The following is a 13679-nucleotide window of genomic DNA, read 5'->3' on the forward strand; positions in this document are numbered from 1 at the left end:
GCGAGACAGTCTGAGCTTTTTATTTACTCATGGGGCTTGTGTAATTCACGGATTGTCGCCGTAATCGTGAATGTTGCTGTCGGTGCTGCTGTTGTTGTTGCTGTTCCTCCGCATTTAACAAATTATGTCAATAATAAAATTGAAATATTGCCGTTTGAATTCAAATTGACAAATTGCTTGAAGCGCACCATTTTCATTTACGTTTTCATAAAACCAGAAACCCTACGATCGAGCTGTCGCTTTGTGGCTTTTGTTGTTGTCGTCTCAGCTCATTAATACCCGTGTTTTTTTTTTATTATTCATTTCTCTCCTTCGTTTTGGCGCGTGCTGTGGTCGTCCATTGATATGACTTGCTAATCGTGCCAACATTTGTACGCACACTGGCTTTGGGGAGCTGAAATTAACAAGTGGGGCGTACTTCGCAGTTGTTGTTGTATTACGTTTTATAATGTGGCACCACCTATGGGCAACATTTTGGGGAACAGACTACGCATTACCATACATAGTTTATAATACTTGCTTAGGGAAACAAACCTCAATGCGATAGAAAATTGATTTACGATTTACAAACGATTCGAAAACCTTTGAAAGACACTCTGAATATTGTGAATATCTTAACTTAATGTAAAACGTATTTTAACAAGTTTTCCTTAAGCTTTAAATTGATTGCTAAGTAGAAGCTTTTTGACTATTTTCATTGGTTTAGTGTATAAATATATACATATATTATAATTTCTATAATGCACAGGTACGTTTTAATTGTTTAAAACTCTTTATAAATTTAGTTATATTATATAATCCTTTTTTGAATAGGAGTCTGATTTTAGGTATAGTTTTATATCATGTAATCGAATGATAAAAGGGTATCCTGGAAAGTCTCAAAACTCCCGAAAATTGTGTGTCCCTTGTACGTCCGTATGAACACCTTTAACTTTTTAACCATACCCAGATCTGGATAGTAAATATAATTTAGCTCCTCACCATAATCTGAAATTTTATTAAAATCGCGTAACTGTATTATACAAGTATCTTCCATAGGAATAATTGGTACAATGAAGTTAATTTAAGTTGCACTTAATTAGTATGATTATAGTATAGCAAATATAATATAGTTGCTCACCATAATCTGAAATTTTATCAAAATCGCTGAACTGTATTATATAGCTACCATTGGAATGATTGGAACGGTGAACTTAATTTAAGTGGAACTTCTTTAGATAGGCGCAGGGTATTCAGAAGCCGGGCTGGCACCTTTTAAAATGCATAGCCTTTCGGTAATAATATTAGAGGATAATAAATGTTGGATTTCTTCAAGCTAAGTAATAGATAATGCCAACATGAATAATTTGTTTATGCAATAGTAAAAGGAATTTTAAAAAATACTCTTCGTTCAAAAAACAATTTTTGTTGGGTTTTAATTGCTTCTCAAAGCGTTCATTAATTTTCGTCTCCAATAAACTGGCCATAAAAAGTGTGGTAAGAAAATTAAAAAAAAATAACTGTCGAACTGTTGGTGATAATGGCACTTAGTCCAACTTCATGTAAATCTTCATGTCTGCAACAGAGTCTCTGCAACAATGTAGAAACAATTCAGGAACTATTGCTTGGCCATAACTGCTGCCTTCTCGTACGTGAGAAGTCAAAATAATCATTAAAGAATGCGCATAATGTAAAGTGCAAATATAGATCTGCCCATAAGGAGACTTCAATGCAATTGCGCATGCGCGCTGCATTTCAAAATAAAACAAGAGAGAACGCTACAGTCGAGCAAGCCCGACAGTGAAATACCCTGTACCCAGCTAAACTTCCGGCACTGAGGTACTTGTATATGCGCCTCTAGCAGAAGCAAAAGGAAGAAGAAGAGCGAACTTGATGCTGCAGCTTGTGGGCGTAGTACCGAAGTAAAATTGTTTCGCTAATAACTTTTCTTACAACTAACCGATTTAGATACAATTTTAAACAAAGGTAGATAATTGTATAGATTATTTGTTAAAGTGCAAAGTTTGGTTAGGGTAGCTTTTGAAATGTGGACGGTATTGACGAAATTCTGTGGCGGGGAAAGGGGGGGGGGGGGGGGGAATTGCAAAAAATGAAATAAATCTGGATACCAACTTTGGTTATTCTAGCTTTTATAGTTTCTGAGATCCTTGCGTTCATCCAGACGGACGGACAGACGGACGGACATGTCTAGATTGATTTTTCTCGTCATGCTGATTCAGAATATACAATATATACGTTATGGGGTCGGAGATGCTTCCTTCTGCATGTTACATACATTGCACAAACCTAATATACCCTTTTTACCCTACGGGTACAGGGTATAAAAATATCTGCAAAGTGCAGTCGTTTGTATTACCATAGCAAACATAAAGAGCTGGAGCGTCGTCAAGAAACCCACATAGTACTAGTCATAGTCTCAGCTCGAGCAACGACCTACATCAACGGCAGAAAGAGTCATAAATGCGGCGGCTGCAATGGCAACAACAGAGCAGAGCATTATAGACCGGAAAATGGCGAAGAACAGTCTGCAGCCACACATCAGCCTGCCTGCCTGACTGCCTGCCTGCCTGACTGCCTGCCTGCCTGACCTACTCCAATGGGCACGTTCAGGCTGGCACTCCTCAGTTCCATCATTATGGGCGCTCATTGCGAGCCAAGTAAACACTCGTAATGGCAAGTAAACAAGTGAAGAAATGAACAATACAAACCTAGCAAACAATTCCAAGGTTTCCTCATTAGCAGTGCCATTGGCAGGCAGTCGAATGCTTTTAGCGCTCAGTGTGGCTTCGAGAGAGAAGAGAAGAGAAGAGAAGAGAGAAATACGAGCGCACTTAGCGTAAGCGTCGCACACATACAAGCATGCTACAAACATAAATAACGACAACACCACGCTGCTTGCTGCTGATAAGAAATTCAATATCAATGCAAAAAGCGAAAAAAAGAGACAAAACAAAATATTGTGGTGGGTTCTCGGATCGAACCACCACCAAGCCCCAATCTTCAGCAACCACCGGCCACGATCGACGTCGGCATTACTGCCGCCGGGTCGCCAGCAGCGATCGGTCGCTGCGAACAAAACTCCAGCGCTGCCGCATCGATCGGCATAGACAGCGACCAGCACGCGACCGAAACGGTTCCGAAACGAAACAAACCCGCTTCACTCACTCGCTCATTCAATCCAATCCAATCCGACTGACACTGACTGACTGACTGACTGACTGACTGACAATCGTTGCTGGCGATTGAAGCAACAGCTAATTTATCTGATTCGCCATCCACGAAAATGCCGCCACAGTTGCACGTGAATTCGTCTCGAGTGCCGCCTTTGAACTCCGAACATGCGGAAAATCGTGCTGGGAAATACGAGTAACTTGCGCTTTTTCGTGTACGAGTTCGTTTCGCTTCGTTTTTTCGTTTTTTGTGAAAGCAAGGCGCATTCAAAAGATCTACGAAAACAAACTAAATGCGCAATTTGGTGGCCAAAAAATAAAAGTGAATGAGCGACGAATTTTTGCTGTTATTTGTTGTTATTTCGCGAAATTACTTTTAAAACGCGTGGCGACAAGTGTTGTGATTTGACGCTGATAGCCGGTGCTTAGTTTTTGTGTGCCAGCTGCAAATAAATCTTCCGAAAAAAAACTCATAACCAAGCTATTAATTTACGGAGAATCCAAGCGGAAAAAAAATATAAAATGTAAATCGTCGGTACTACATGCAAATAAACACTGTCGCATAAGCCAAATATAAATATTTACACACAACATGTGTAAAAAGCGTGAGCTGCACAATTCAAATGAAATATGCAAACAAAGCTCTTAATTTGCAAACAGCAACAGCAGCGTTTATTTACAACAACAACAATAACAACAACAAGACAAAAGAGACATAACAATAAACTGCAAGCTGCGCACTTTTCGCAGTCAAACCAAGTTGAAGAAAATTCTTTAAAACTGTGCCATTAATCCAACAGCAAAGGTCACTGATGAGGATGTCTGGCAGCATCCGAAATAGCGCTATCTGGCCAGCCAACAATTGCAAAAATTTATGAGAGACTTCTGAATGACAAACAATCAACAATATAAGCTATAAAATAACTATAAAAATACCAAGCTATAATTTATAAGAAAAGCCCGCAAGCCTGCTGAATAATAAAATAAAACAAAAAAAAAAAAAAAAAAAAAAATTAATTTAAAAACAAAGTTAAACGTGGTCTGCTAAATTAAATAAAATAAAAAATTGTCAATTCAATTAATAAATAAAATCGGCTAATCAGAGCAACACATACTTATAAAAATCCCTTGCTTGCAAAATCAATTTGTTTAAGCGAGCTTCCCAACAACATTTGATGACCCTCAGAGCCATACTGGTCGACTACTACTTCTATTTGCTATCCATGATGCGCAGTTTTAAGCGCGGCTTCTTCTGCTCGGATCTGTCCCTGCGCTATCCTTACCATGAGTGCACCATTACGGTGCCGATGCTGCTGGTCATGATGCTCCTCCTCCCCATGCTCTTCGTCTGCATTGTGGAGATAATGCGTGTCTGCAAGAACTTCCGCATGCGCCAGTACTTGTGGAATCTGTGGAGGAGTGAGGCGATCTTCAGTTTCGGCTTCATCGCCACCTATCTGACCACGGAGCTGGCCAAGCAAGTGGTGAGTCGGTTGCGTCCACACTTCTACACGGCCTGTCTGCCGCGGCTGCACGATGGCAGCAGCTGCGCCGATGTGGAGAACGCCGACGTCTATGTGGAGCACTTCTATTGCAGCAATCGGAATCTGTCGACGCGCCAGCTGCGCGAACTGCACGTCTCCTTTCCCAGTGCGCACAGCAGCCTGAGCTTCTACTCCATGTGCCTGCTGGCCTTCTATCTGCACAGTGTGTGGCAAGGGCGCGGGGGAGTGCGGGTGTTGCGGCACATTCTGCAATTCGGTCTGCTGATGGCGGCCTGGTATATATCGCTGAGTCGCGTCGCCGATTATTGGCACCACTGGTCCGATGTGTTGGCCGGCGCCATCTTGGGCGTCGTCTATGCGCTGATCACGGCCATCTATGTGGGCGATCTGTTGCGTGCGCGGCCCAGCCTAGTGAGTCCGGCTGCTTTCGGGTACGTGTGCGCGCCCACCAACAGTCCCGACCACCATCATCACCATCACCATCACCATGGGCAGTATCACCAGCACCATCAGCTCTTGGCCGAGAATAATAATTCGACCATGTCCACCACAAAGGTGCAATTTCTGTCCGCCACCTCGACCGATTCGGTGGCGGCGGACTGCGATTTTAGGCCACCGACGACGCCCACGTCCCGAGCACCGACACCACCGCCTATTACGCTGGGCTTGCCAAATACCGTCTAAGCTGACAGCCGACGGTGGCTTATCGCTGCGATGCCGGTCCGCCTCCATCTAGCGGCATTGTGCAGCTATTTCAACAATTTTTTCATTAGAAATCGAAATGTAAAGAAACTTGTGATAAGCGCGCGGCGCACTCTTTACCTGCTTTCCACTATACTTACCTCTTCCCCTAATAGGCGTATTGCTGCAGCGTTCGTTTTATAATTGTGCTTGCGAGATTTAGGAAAACCAAGCAGTATTGTGTAACTGCCTGGAAATGCCTAATCTGGCAGCACAATGGGGCAGATCAAGAAACTTCCTATTTAATAATAAATCCGCACTATTTCCTCTATCTTAAAATTTTCACCACACACTAAAAGGAGTACAATTTTCTTAGTCTTTCAAATAACTGTTAAATAACTATTTAAAAACTAATTATATTTTGTTCTTCATCACAGATCGGAAAATATATATTGTTTATTAAATATTTATTCTGACAAATATAAATACATTCAAAAAACCATATCATTGCAAGCTTTATTATTCTAAATACACTTTCATAGTTATCCAATACCGATTTTCGACATTAATTGGATTTGTTTCTGATATCTAACTTGACTGAAAATCCTTGTTCAAATACCGCTGAAGTCTTAAGACGGGATAAGTTCACTATTGGAGCACTTTCGAAAAATTATGTAATTTGATTATTTGAACAAATATACTAACAGCTGTTCTGCAACCGTTAATTAATTAAAATCAATAAGTTAACATAGTATTATATGGTTTAAATAGCTAAGTAATAATAATAATAATTAGCAGTTCAAAACATAATTATCGGTTCTCTAAAAAATTTGATGACCAAAATAAACATTAAAATTCTGAAAAACATTTAACTGTAGAACATAATTATTCGTAGCACTAACTATCATAGACTTATATAATAATAATAATATGAAACCATTTTTAATAAAGTATTTATTTATTTTGCTGGCATGTGTCTTTAATTTTGTATGCAAATTATAAGCGAAGCTTGCGACAGGAAAAGGAGGTTGAACAGACGTCTTAAGACAGCTATAAGAGTTTTGATGCTATAACAAAAATCTTAGATAAGGCTAAACTTTCTATAGTAAGTCTTGGCAATAAATATGACTGTCACATAAATATATTGAAGAGTCGGCACTTCAGTAAAAAAATATTATAAACTAAACTAAAGAAATCACTAAAGAAGCCTTTGCTTGTATAGAACTAAAGCACGGGGAAAATTTAAATAATACGAATTTTCATATTAACTTTTTAACTCTTCAAAACTGTCTATATTGTTTGGTTGAAATGAAGGCAGTTTTATTAATTACAACTCTTCATATATTTGTCAACAATTCTCGATTTTCTTGCGACTGTGCGAAGCCGGCATTTATTGTCGCTGATATGTGCCGTTAGACTTGCTGGGGTATCGTAGACTTCTACTTCGTCTGCAACTTGTTTGTTTATAAACAATGCCGCAGCAGCGCCGCAGTCTCTTTGAAGTGCTGGCCACTGGATAGTGGACAGTAGACAGTGGACAGAGGACAGAGGACCGGGGACAGTGGGCAGCTCGCCAACGTGCTTCCAAATCAGCTTAAGGAATCTGCGGGCCAAAGCAGTGGCGCTCGCTGCTCGCCGCCTCAGACAGTTTTAAGTTCTTTGCGACAGCTGTCGATAACGAATTATAAATAATATACACAAAAAAAAAAAAAAAAAACAAAAAAAAAAAAACGAGAACTACTTGGCCGCAACCCGCATATAAAACATTTATTTGTGACACTTGGTGTGTAAACCCAAAGATTTATGAATAAATTAATTTATTAAGCGTTTATTATTTGTGTGCGTTAATTATGTTTAGTCTCTCAGATTCTGTTTGTTTCAGCTTCATTTAGCTTGTGTGCCTAAACGATGGCACACAAATATATTTATTCCTCGATTGATTTATGCTTTCGTTGGTTTTATGATAATTTCTTTTTAACACTTCAATAAACAATTTATAAAGCGAGAGCATTTTAAATGGAGATTAGGCCGTACTATTAATGTTTGAGTTTATTAATTTCCATTTTAAAAAGTGAAGGTCGTTTTAAAATATTTTATAAAAAAGTTTCTTTAATTGCGAAATATGAGCAAAAATTTAAAATGTATATGAGAGAGGTTGTAGCTTGAAAAAAAAACAAACTTTCTCCAGTTCTTTTTGAAGTTTATTTCATGAAATTAATGCAATTGCAATTATTTAAGCAAGCAGAATTTTTAATATCGCCTTTTATCTCTAAGCTTTCTCGCTATTTAAACTCTCTGTTCTTAAAATGTTGTCTTTTGGATTACACAAAGATCTTAACTATTTCCCGCTCGGTGCATCTCGATATTTTTCAAGAATTACAAAAATATATATATTATAGTTTGTTGTCTTCTACTATCATTTAGTTATTACCCTGACATAAAAAAATGGAATTTAAAACCAACAGTTATCAAGACAGGCAGAAAAATTTGAAATATTTCCGCATATCTCCAATTCCTAAGAAACCAAACACTTATCTGGCGTCTTGTGGCTTCTATTGTTTTTTTAACATATACAAGTATGTATGCACCCACAAAAAAAAAGTATATAAAAAAGAACTCGCAAAGGAACGCTTTAAGATAAGACAACAGCAGATATTGCTGATAGTCCCTGTCGATAAAAGCAAATATGTAATTGCCTTCATAATGTTGTCGGTACACAAGCACAATATTATTCTATGTACATACATACAAGTTTGTTTTTATGTGCCTGCCTTCGTATCTAATCGCTTCATAGGCAGCAAGTTAAAGGTACTTATAAACTAAGTATAGTCAACGCCAGCTAAAACATGCATCTACACGAGATAGCAGGTGTAATTACTATTTCATAATGTCAATGCCTGATTCGCCCAGGTTTTCTACAAACATGTCTCCCCCTTCCAACATACGAGTATATACATCGTACATACTATAAGTAGTAATATTTCTTTGTTGCTGCAGTTACAAAAAAAAAAAAAGCCCTAGAAAACGTGAATTTATTTGCAATCGAGTGCACATAATATTTCGCACCTGATAACCGTATTTTAACAACAACGTGAGTTTGTGTTGGTATTCGATTAATTTAATTAAACGGCGCCAATAAACTTCAAGCCCACTGCGTCATCTAATGATAATAAAAATGAAACCATTATTCGGGTATTCACACAGATTCTGTTGGCCGCCTCTGTGCGACCCCAGCGATTATCAACAAATTTATTTTAAATAATTCATTTTTTGTTTCGATACAGTATCATTGCTTGAATTCTTTCATCTACTTTACAAATTTATCAATCTATAATGATAAGTGAATCTATAATACTTGCTAATCACAAAATACTTATGATGCATCGTTTGCGTTACTCATTTATGTGATTTGTTCGAACGGCTTCCTAGACCGGATATATAATTTAAGTCGCCGGTGATTGCAGTATTTTTTGGCCACTCACCTTATCTTTAATTTCAAAAATGAAATTTTTTCTGCAGAACTCATGCAGCACTTAATCATAGGAATCTAGAGATTGTGAAATGATTTTTTCCTTCGAATGCATTTCAGTGACATTTTCGAGAGCTATATTCAAAGCTATATTCAAAGTACATTAATTGGGCATTCAGTCAGAATTTGTCGACTACAATTCAATAATGTGGCTTGTAATTATTCAAGTAATAATTTATAATTATTCAAAAATAATAGACATTAAGAGACGCGAGTCGGAGGCTAGTGAGGCCTACGAATACAGAGCAACAAAGCAAAAACACAGCAAGCCATAAAGAAGACATAAAGCAGATGAGAAAATCCAATGTTAACAAATCCAATGTTAACAAATCCAATATGAACAAAGGACAATTCGAATAAACATGCAATTTTCTTTATTAGAATTCGGTATGGAATGTAGGACTGATGATGCCTCTGACTAATTCTAGATAAAACAAGAGAGAACGCTACAGTCGAGCAAGGCCGACAGTAAAATAGCCTGCACTCTCCACAAAAAGGGAAAATTAAAAAAAAACATTAAATTATTAAAAAAAATTGAATTAATTAAATTAATAAAGAAAATTTATTTAATACATACATAGAAGACATGTTTATTATTAACAGTTTTAACAGCATACATTTACATCATCGTGTCTATGCATGTTTATATGCGTGTATGCATGAAGCACAAAGTTGAACCCAAGCAGCAACAACAACAACAGCTGCGGGCAGCGCTGCGGGCAGAGCTGCAGGCAGCGCATGGGCAGCGATTTTTTTTATGGCTATAACTTTCTTCAGAATTTACCTATCATGATGAAACTTGGCACACGGACACATAAGCACTAACTGAATGTAGCTACCAAAATTGATTTCAATGTTCCAAGAATTACGGAATTTATAAAAAAAAACAGGAATTGCGGGGGAGTGGGGGTGTATCAGAATAAAAAAAATAAACTTGACCTGCCTAGGACTTAGGGGAACCTGGATGCCAGTTTAGTTTGGTTATTCTAGCTCTTGTACTTCCTGAGATCCTTGCGCTCATACAGACAGACGGACATGGCTATATCGACTTGTCTTGTCATCCTGATCAAGAATATATATACTTGTACTTTTGTGGGGTCTGCCACGCCTCCTTCTGTGTGTTACATACATGCGCACAAAACTAGTATAGCCTTTCACCCTTTGGGTACAGGCTGTATTAAATGTATGTATTTATAGAATAAGAAGTATGTCTGTTGCTTCGTTATTTATTTTGTGACAAGTAAATTGAAAAATATCTAAGAACGACACGAAGTCAAATCAATTACAGCTCTAAAATTATTTGTGTAAATACAAAGATAATTTCTTGGCAGATGCTGTGCAGCATTTCTTATACTTTAAAATTTAATCAACTTGTTTATTTATTTAATTGTAGTCTTTTTTTATTTGCATTCTTATTGAAATGTTTATTTCCGTTATTTAAAAGACCACAAGCTATAATCTATTATTTGTATAATTCGAATTATAAATATGGTTTTAAATCATTTCGCTTGCACAAATATTTCAATTTGCTATTTTCGTGTGCCAATTTGGCTTTTAAATGCACTTCCTGCAGGCTTATGTATATATTGCGACCTTTCTATCAATTGCTCGGGAAAATCAATTTCAATACTCGTACTATCTATCCAGCAGTTCAATCAAGCGGTTTCCTAATTTCGAACGAAAAATTATATTGATTTGTGCATTTGGAACGGAATTACCTTGCCAGTGCACGATTGATGTTTAATTTGGCACAATTGAGGCGCATTACACAGTCACCTAGATATGGATACAGATATGGATACTGATACGGCAGATATCTGCCGCCGCATTCAACTACAACAAAAGTCTATTGTGGTTTGTCGAAGCGAACCAAATGCGACCGCATCCCAACTACAAAGAATAGAGAAGCCATAGAAATATATACTTATAATACTCCTACATACTTGAATGTAGGGCAGGAGGGAGGGGGGAGGGTGGAAACGCAAAACTAAAGCGGAACAATTTACTTTTAAGCACACATCGCGCATATACCCGAAAAAATTCGTATAAAAAGCACTTTACGAACAGAAAACAATTGTGTGCAATCTTCCAGATAAATTTCGAATCTCAATGGTTGGTAGGGCAAAGACTCTGCGACTGAGTAGGTCCGTGGAGGGACTTGTGTGTATGTGTGTGTGTGTGTGTGTGTGTGTGTGTGTGAGTGTGTGTGCCTCTAAGTATTATGCACACTGCAGCTGCGTTTTACTTTTTCCAATTACAATATCTGTTTTTTGCCTTTTTACCTTTGCTACATGATATTTATAAATGCCAAAGATGCCGCAGTTTGCACGATGGGCGCAAAATTGGGTTGCTCAACAAAATTGGAAAGCGCTAAAACGAAATTGAAAAGAAGCTTATAATTCCAAAGTGTGCAAATTAAATCGGTGTTGGAATATCAGAGATAATAATAAATGAGATTTTCAGCAAATTCCAAAAGGAAATATTCTAGCAGATCTTTCAATCGCTTAAAAAATTTTTTATTCTTTGAAATTTTTTGTTTTGCTTTAAACTAAAACGATTTCAAAATTTGAGGTATTTTAGAGTTGTTTCCATAAAATCAGAACACAAATGCAGCTCATCAATCACAGCAAAGTGGAATATTTTGGCTTTCAATAAATCTTCATTGAAGCATTATAATATATTCATTAGAACTTATCGCTAAGTACTTAAAGCATCCCATCAATAATGTTCTGTTGTCCATAAATGTACAGATTATTGAACTTTGGTAAATTTAAAATTATCTTCAAATTTACGGCTGGGGAAGAACTATTACCTTTACCCACGGTTGATTATATTTTCTATTAACCAAATTTGATTAAAATGCCTTCTCAGAAACAAAATCTACATTTGATTTGTATAAAAATGGAAAAAATAATTTGCTGACACGGAAAACTCACAAAACTCAACTTAAAAATCAACATTACTAATTGAACGTTGCGGTGCATATTAAAACTGAACTGCATTTATAAAAAGAAATAGCTAAAGAAGAGATATTTATTTATTTATTTATGTCCACAAACATTGACTGTCGACATAGGAAATATATACAAAATATAAAAAGCATCTTATAAGCTAAAAAAGCCTAAGAAGGAGAAATCTAAAAGATAAGCAGTGATCGGATACCGTTAGATCAATTGTAGGTTTTATGAGAGTCGCAAAATCAAATCTAGTCTAGAATTCTAGTGACTGTTAATTAGTTGTCAACAGCTGTAAGTAGCTTAGCTCCCTTAAGAATGTCCAAAAGTAGAATAAATTCTTTGGAGACATTTAAAAACTATCTTCATAAAATGTTTTTTTCGTGGAGAGGTGAATATCGGAAACAATTTCCTGTGTTAATCCCTAAAATGCATCTGAAGAGCATTATTTCTTGGCATCGGAAGAGGATGAAGTATTGCAACCTTTTAATTATTTGCTTTGCAATTCTTAAAACGCAGTTGTTTCTTAGATTCAATCAGTCGATAATGTTACTGTTTAAGAAGGAAACTTTTCCAATATTTCATAAATAATTAGCGTGTATTTAAACAGAATTTCATTAAAGTGATATAAATATATTAAAAAATTTCCCAAATTTGTTGCTCTGTTGAAAAATGGGCGCCTTAAAGTAATGAAAAATAGGAACTCAACTTGATCACAAACGGCAAACACAACTTACTTATAGGCTTTGAGGAAGACACAGATTTTTTGTTGCTGCAAACTTTTTAGTTGGTCCCATTGTGATTTGGCGGGTCTGCGTTGACGCAGCATAGTTTGTCTCTGCTACTCTATTGACATTTCCTCAAAAACTTTTCTCATCAATTCATGTCACAGTATGTGCGAGCATGTGTGTGTGTGTGTGTGTGTGTGTGAGAGTGTAAGTGTGTTGGTACTTGTAAATACGACAACGTTTATTGTCATTGGAATTATTACTGCCACATACGAGAGGCGGGAAGGCAGGAAGGCGGGCAGGCAGGCAGGCAGCCATCTAGCCATATCGTCTGCCATCTACCGTCAACTTCATTGTAGGTAGACATCACAATGGTTGCCAGGGGAAAACCTGTTTTCACTTGGTTTTTCTTTGCTCGCCAGCGGGGTAGCGGTAGGCGAACACTGGGGGCGGTTGCCATGTCTTACGTATTTTTCTTCTTGTTTTACTTTTTTTTTTGGGTTTTTCTTTTTGGCGTATGCGAAAATTTAACGAATCATGAAATACGATAATTGAACCATGCACAAGAGTTCGTCGTCATCGTTCATGTCGCCAAACGGCATCGTCGGCATCTCCAGTACAGCATCTTTGTTTGCCTGTGTTTGTGTGCGTGTGTGTGTGTGAATGCGTATGTGTGTGGCATAATAAAATTTTATTGTTGCCAAAAGTTGCTACCACTTTTTGGTTGGCAGCGGCGACGGCGGCTGCGGCGGCGGCGGCGTTACCGAGGCGTAGTTTCTGCTAGTGTGGAGCGCAATGCTCTCTCGTAATTGTTTGCGGTGTGTCTGCGGGGTACGTTTCGACTAAACACCCACATAGTTAGAAATTAGCGTGTGCAGAGTGTATGGGTATGTGTGTGTTGTGTACGTGGCCTGTGTGCGTGTGTGTGTGTGTCCTTGCACGCAACGTTGTCGTCTTCTTTGATTTCATTTCATTTGCCGGCGCCCACTTCGTCACAGATTCGAGCACATCAGCAGTTAGTTTTTGTTGTTGCTTTTTGGAGCATACTTTTAGGCTGTGGGTTTAAATTTTTAACAGTAGTTGCTGAGGGCTCCCGCACTCATACACACACA

At 37.8% G+C, this 13679-nt stretch overlaps 2 protein-coding genes across 2 annotated transcripts in view; one reads left to right on the plus strand and one right to left on the minus strand.

Annotated features, from left to right (window-relative positions):
• The window catches only part of LOC115622139 (putative phosphatidate phosphatase), a 132709-nt gene that overhangs the window by 19994 nt on the left and 99036 nt on the right, over nt 1-13679 (minus strand). The window lies entirely within an intron of this gene.
• On the plus strand, nt 4201-5814 carry LOC115622138 (putative phosphatidate phosphatase). The gene has a single exon (XM_030515997.1). It carries the CDS (start codon nt 4346-4348, stop codon nt 5357-5359), a length of 1014 nt encoding a protein of 337 aa, XP_030371857.1. The 5' UTR covers nt 4201-4345; the 3' UTR covers nt 5360-5814.

The sequence above is a fragment of the Scaptodrosophila lebanonensis genome, unplaced genomic scaffold (genome assembly GCF_003285725.1).
Source record: "Scaptodrosophila lebanonensis strain 11010-0011.00,11010-0021.00 unplaced genomic scaffold, SlebRS2 tig00000043-arrow-pilon, whole genome shotgun sequence".
Taxonomy (NCBI): domain Eukaryota; kingdom Metazoa; phylum Arthropoda; class Insecta; order Diptera; family Drosophilidae; genus Scaptodrosophila; species Scaptodrosophila lebanonensis.

Bases quoted from the DNA above. Each gene is read 5' to 3' on its own strand.
- LOC115622138 (XM_030515997.1), top strand. From the start codon at position 4,346: ATGACCCTCAGAGCCATACTGGTCGACTACTACTTCTATTTGCTATCC.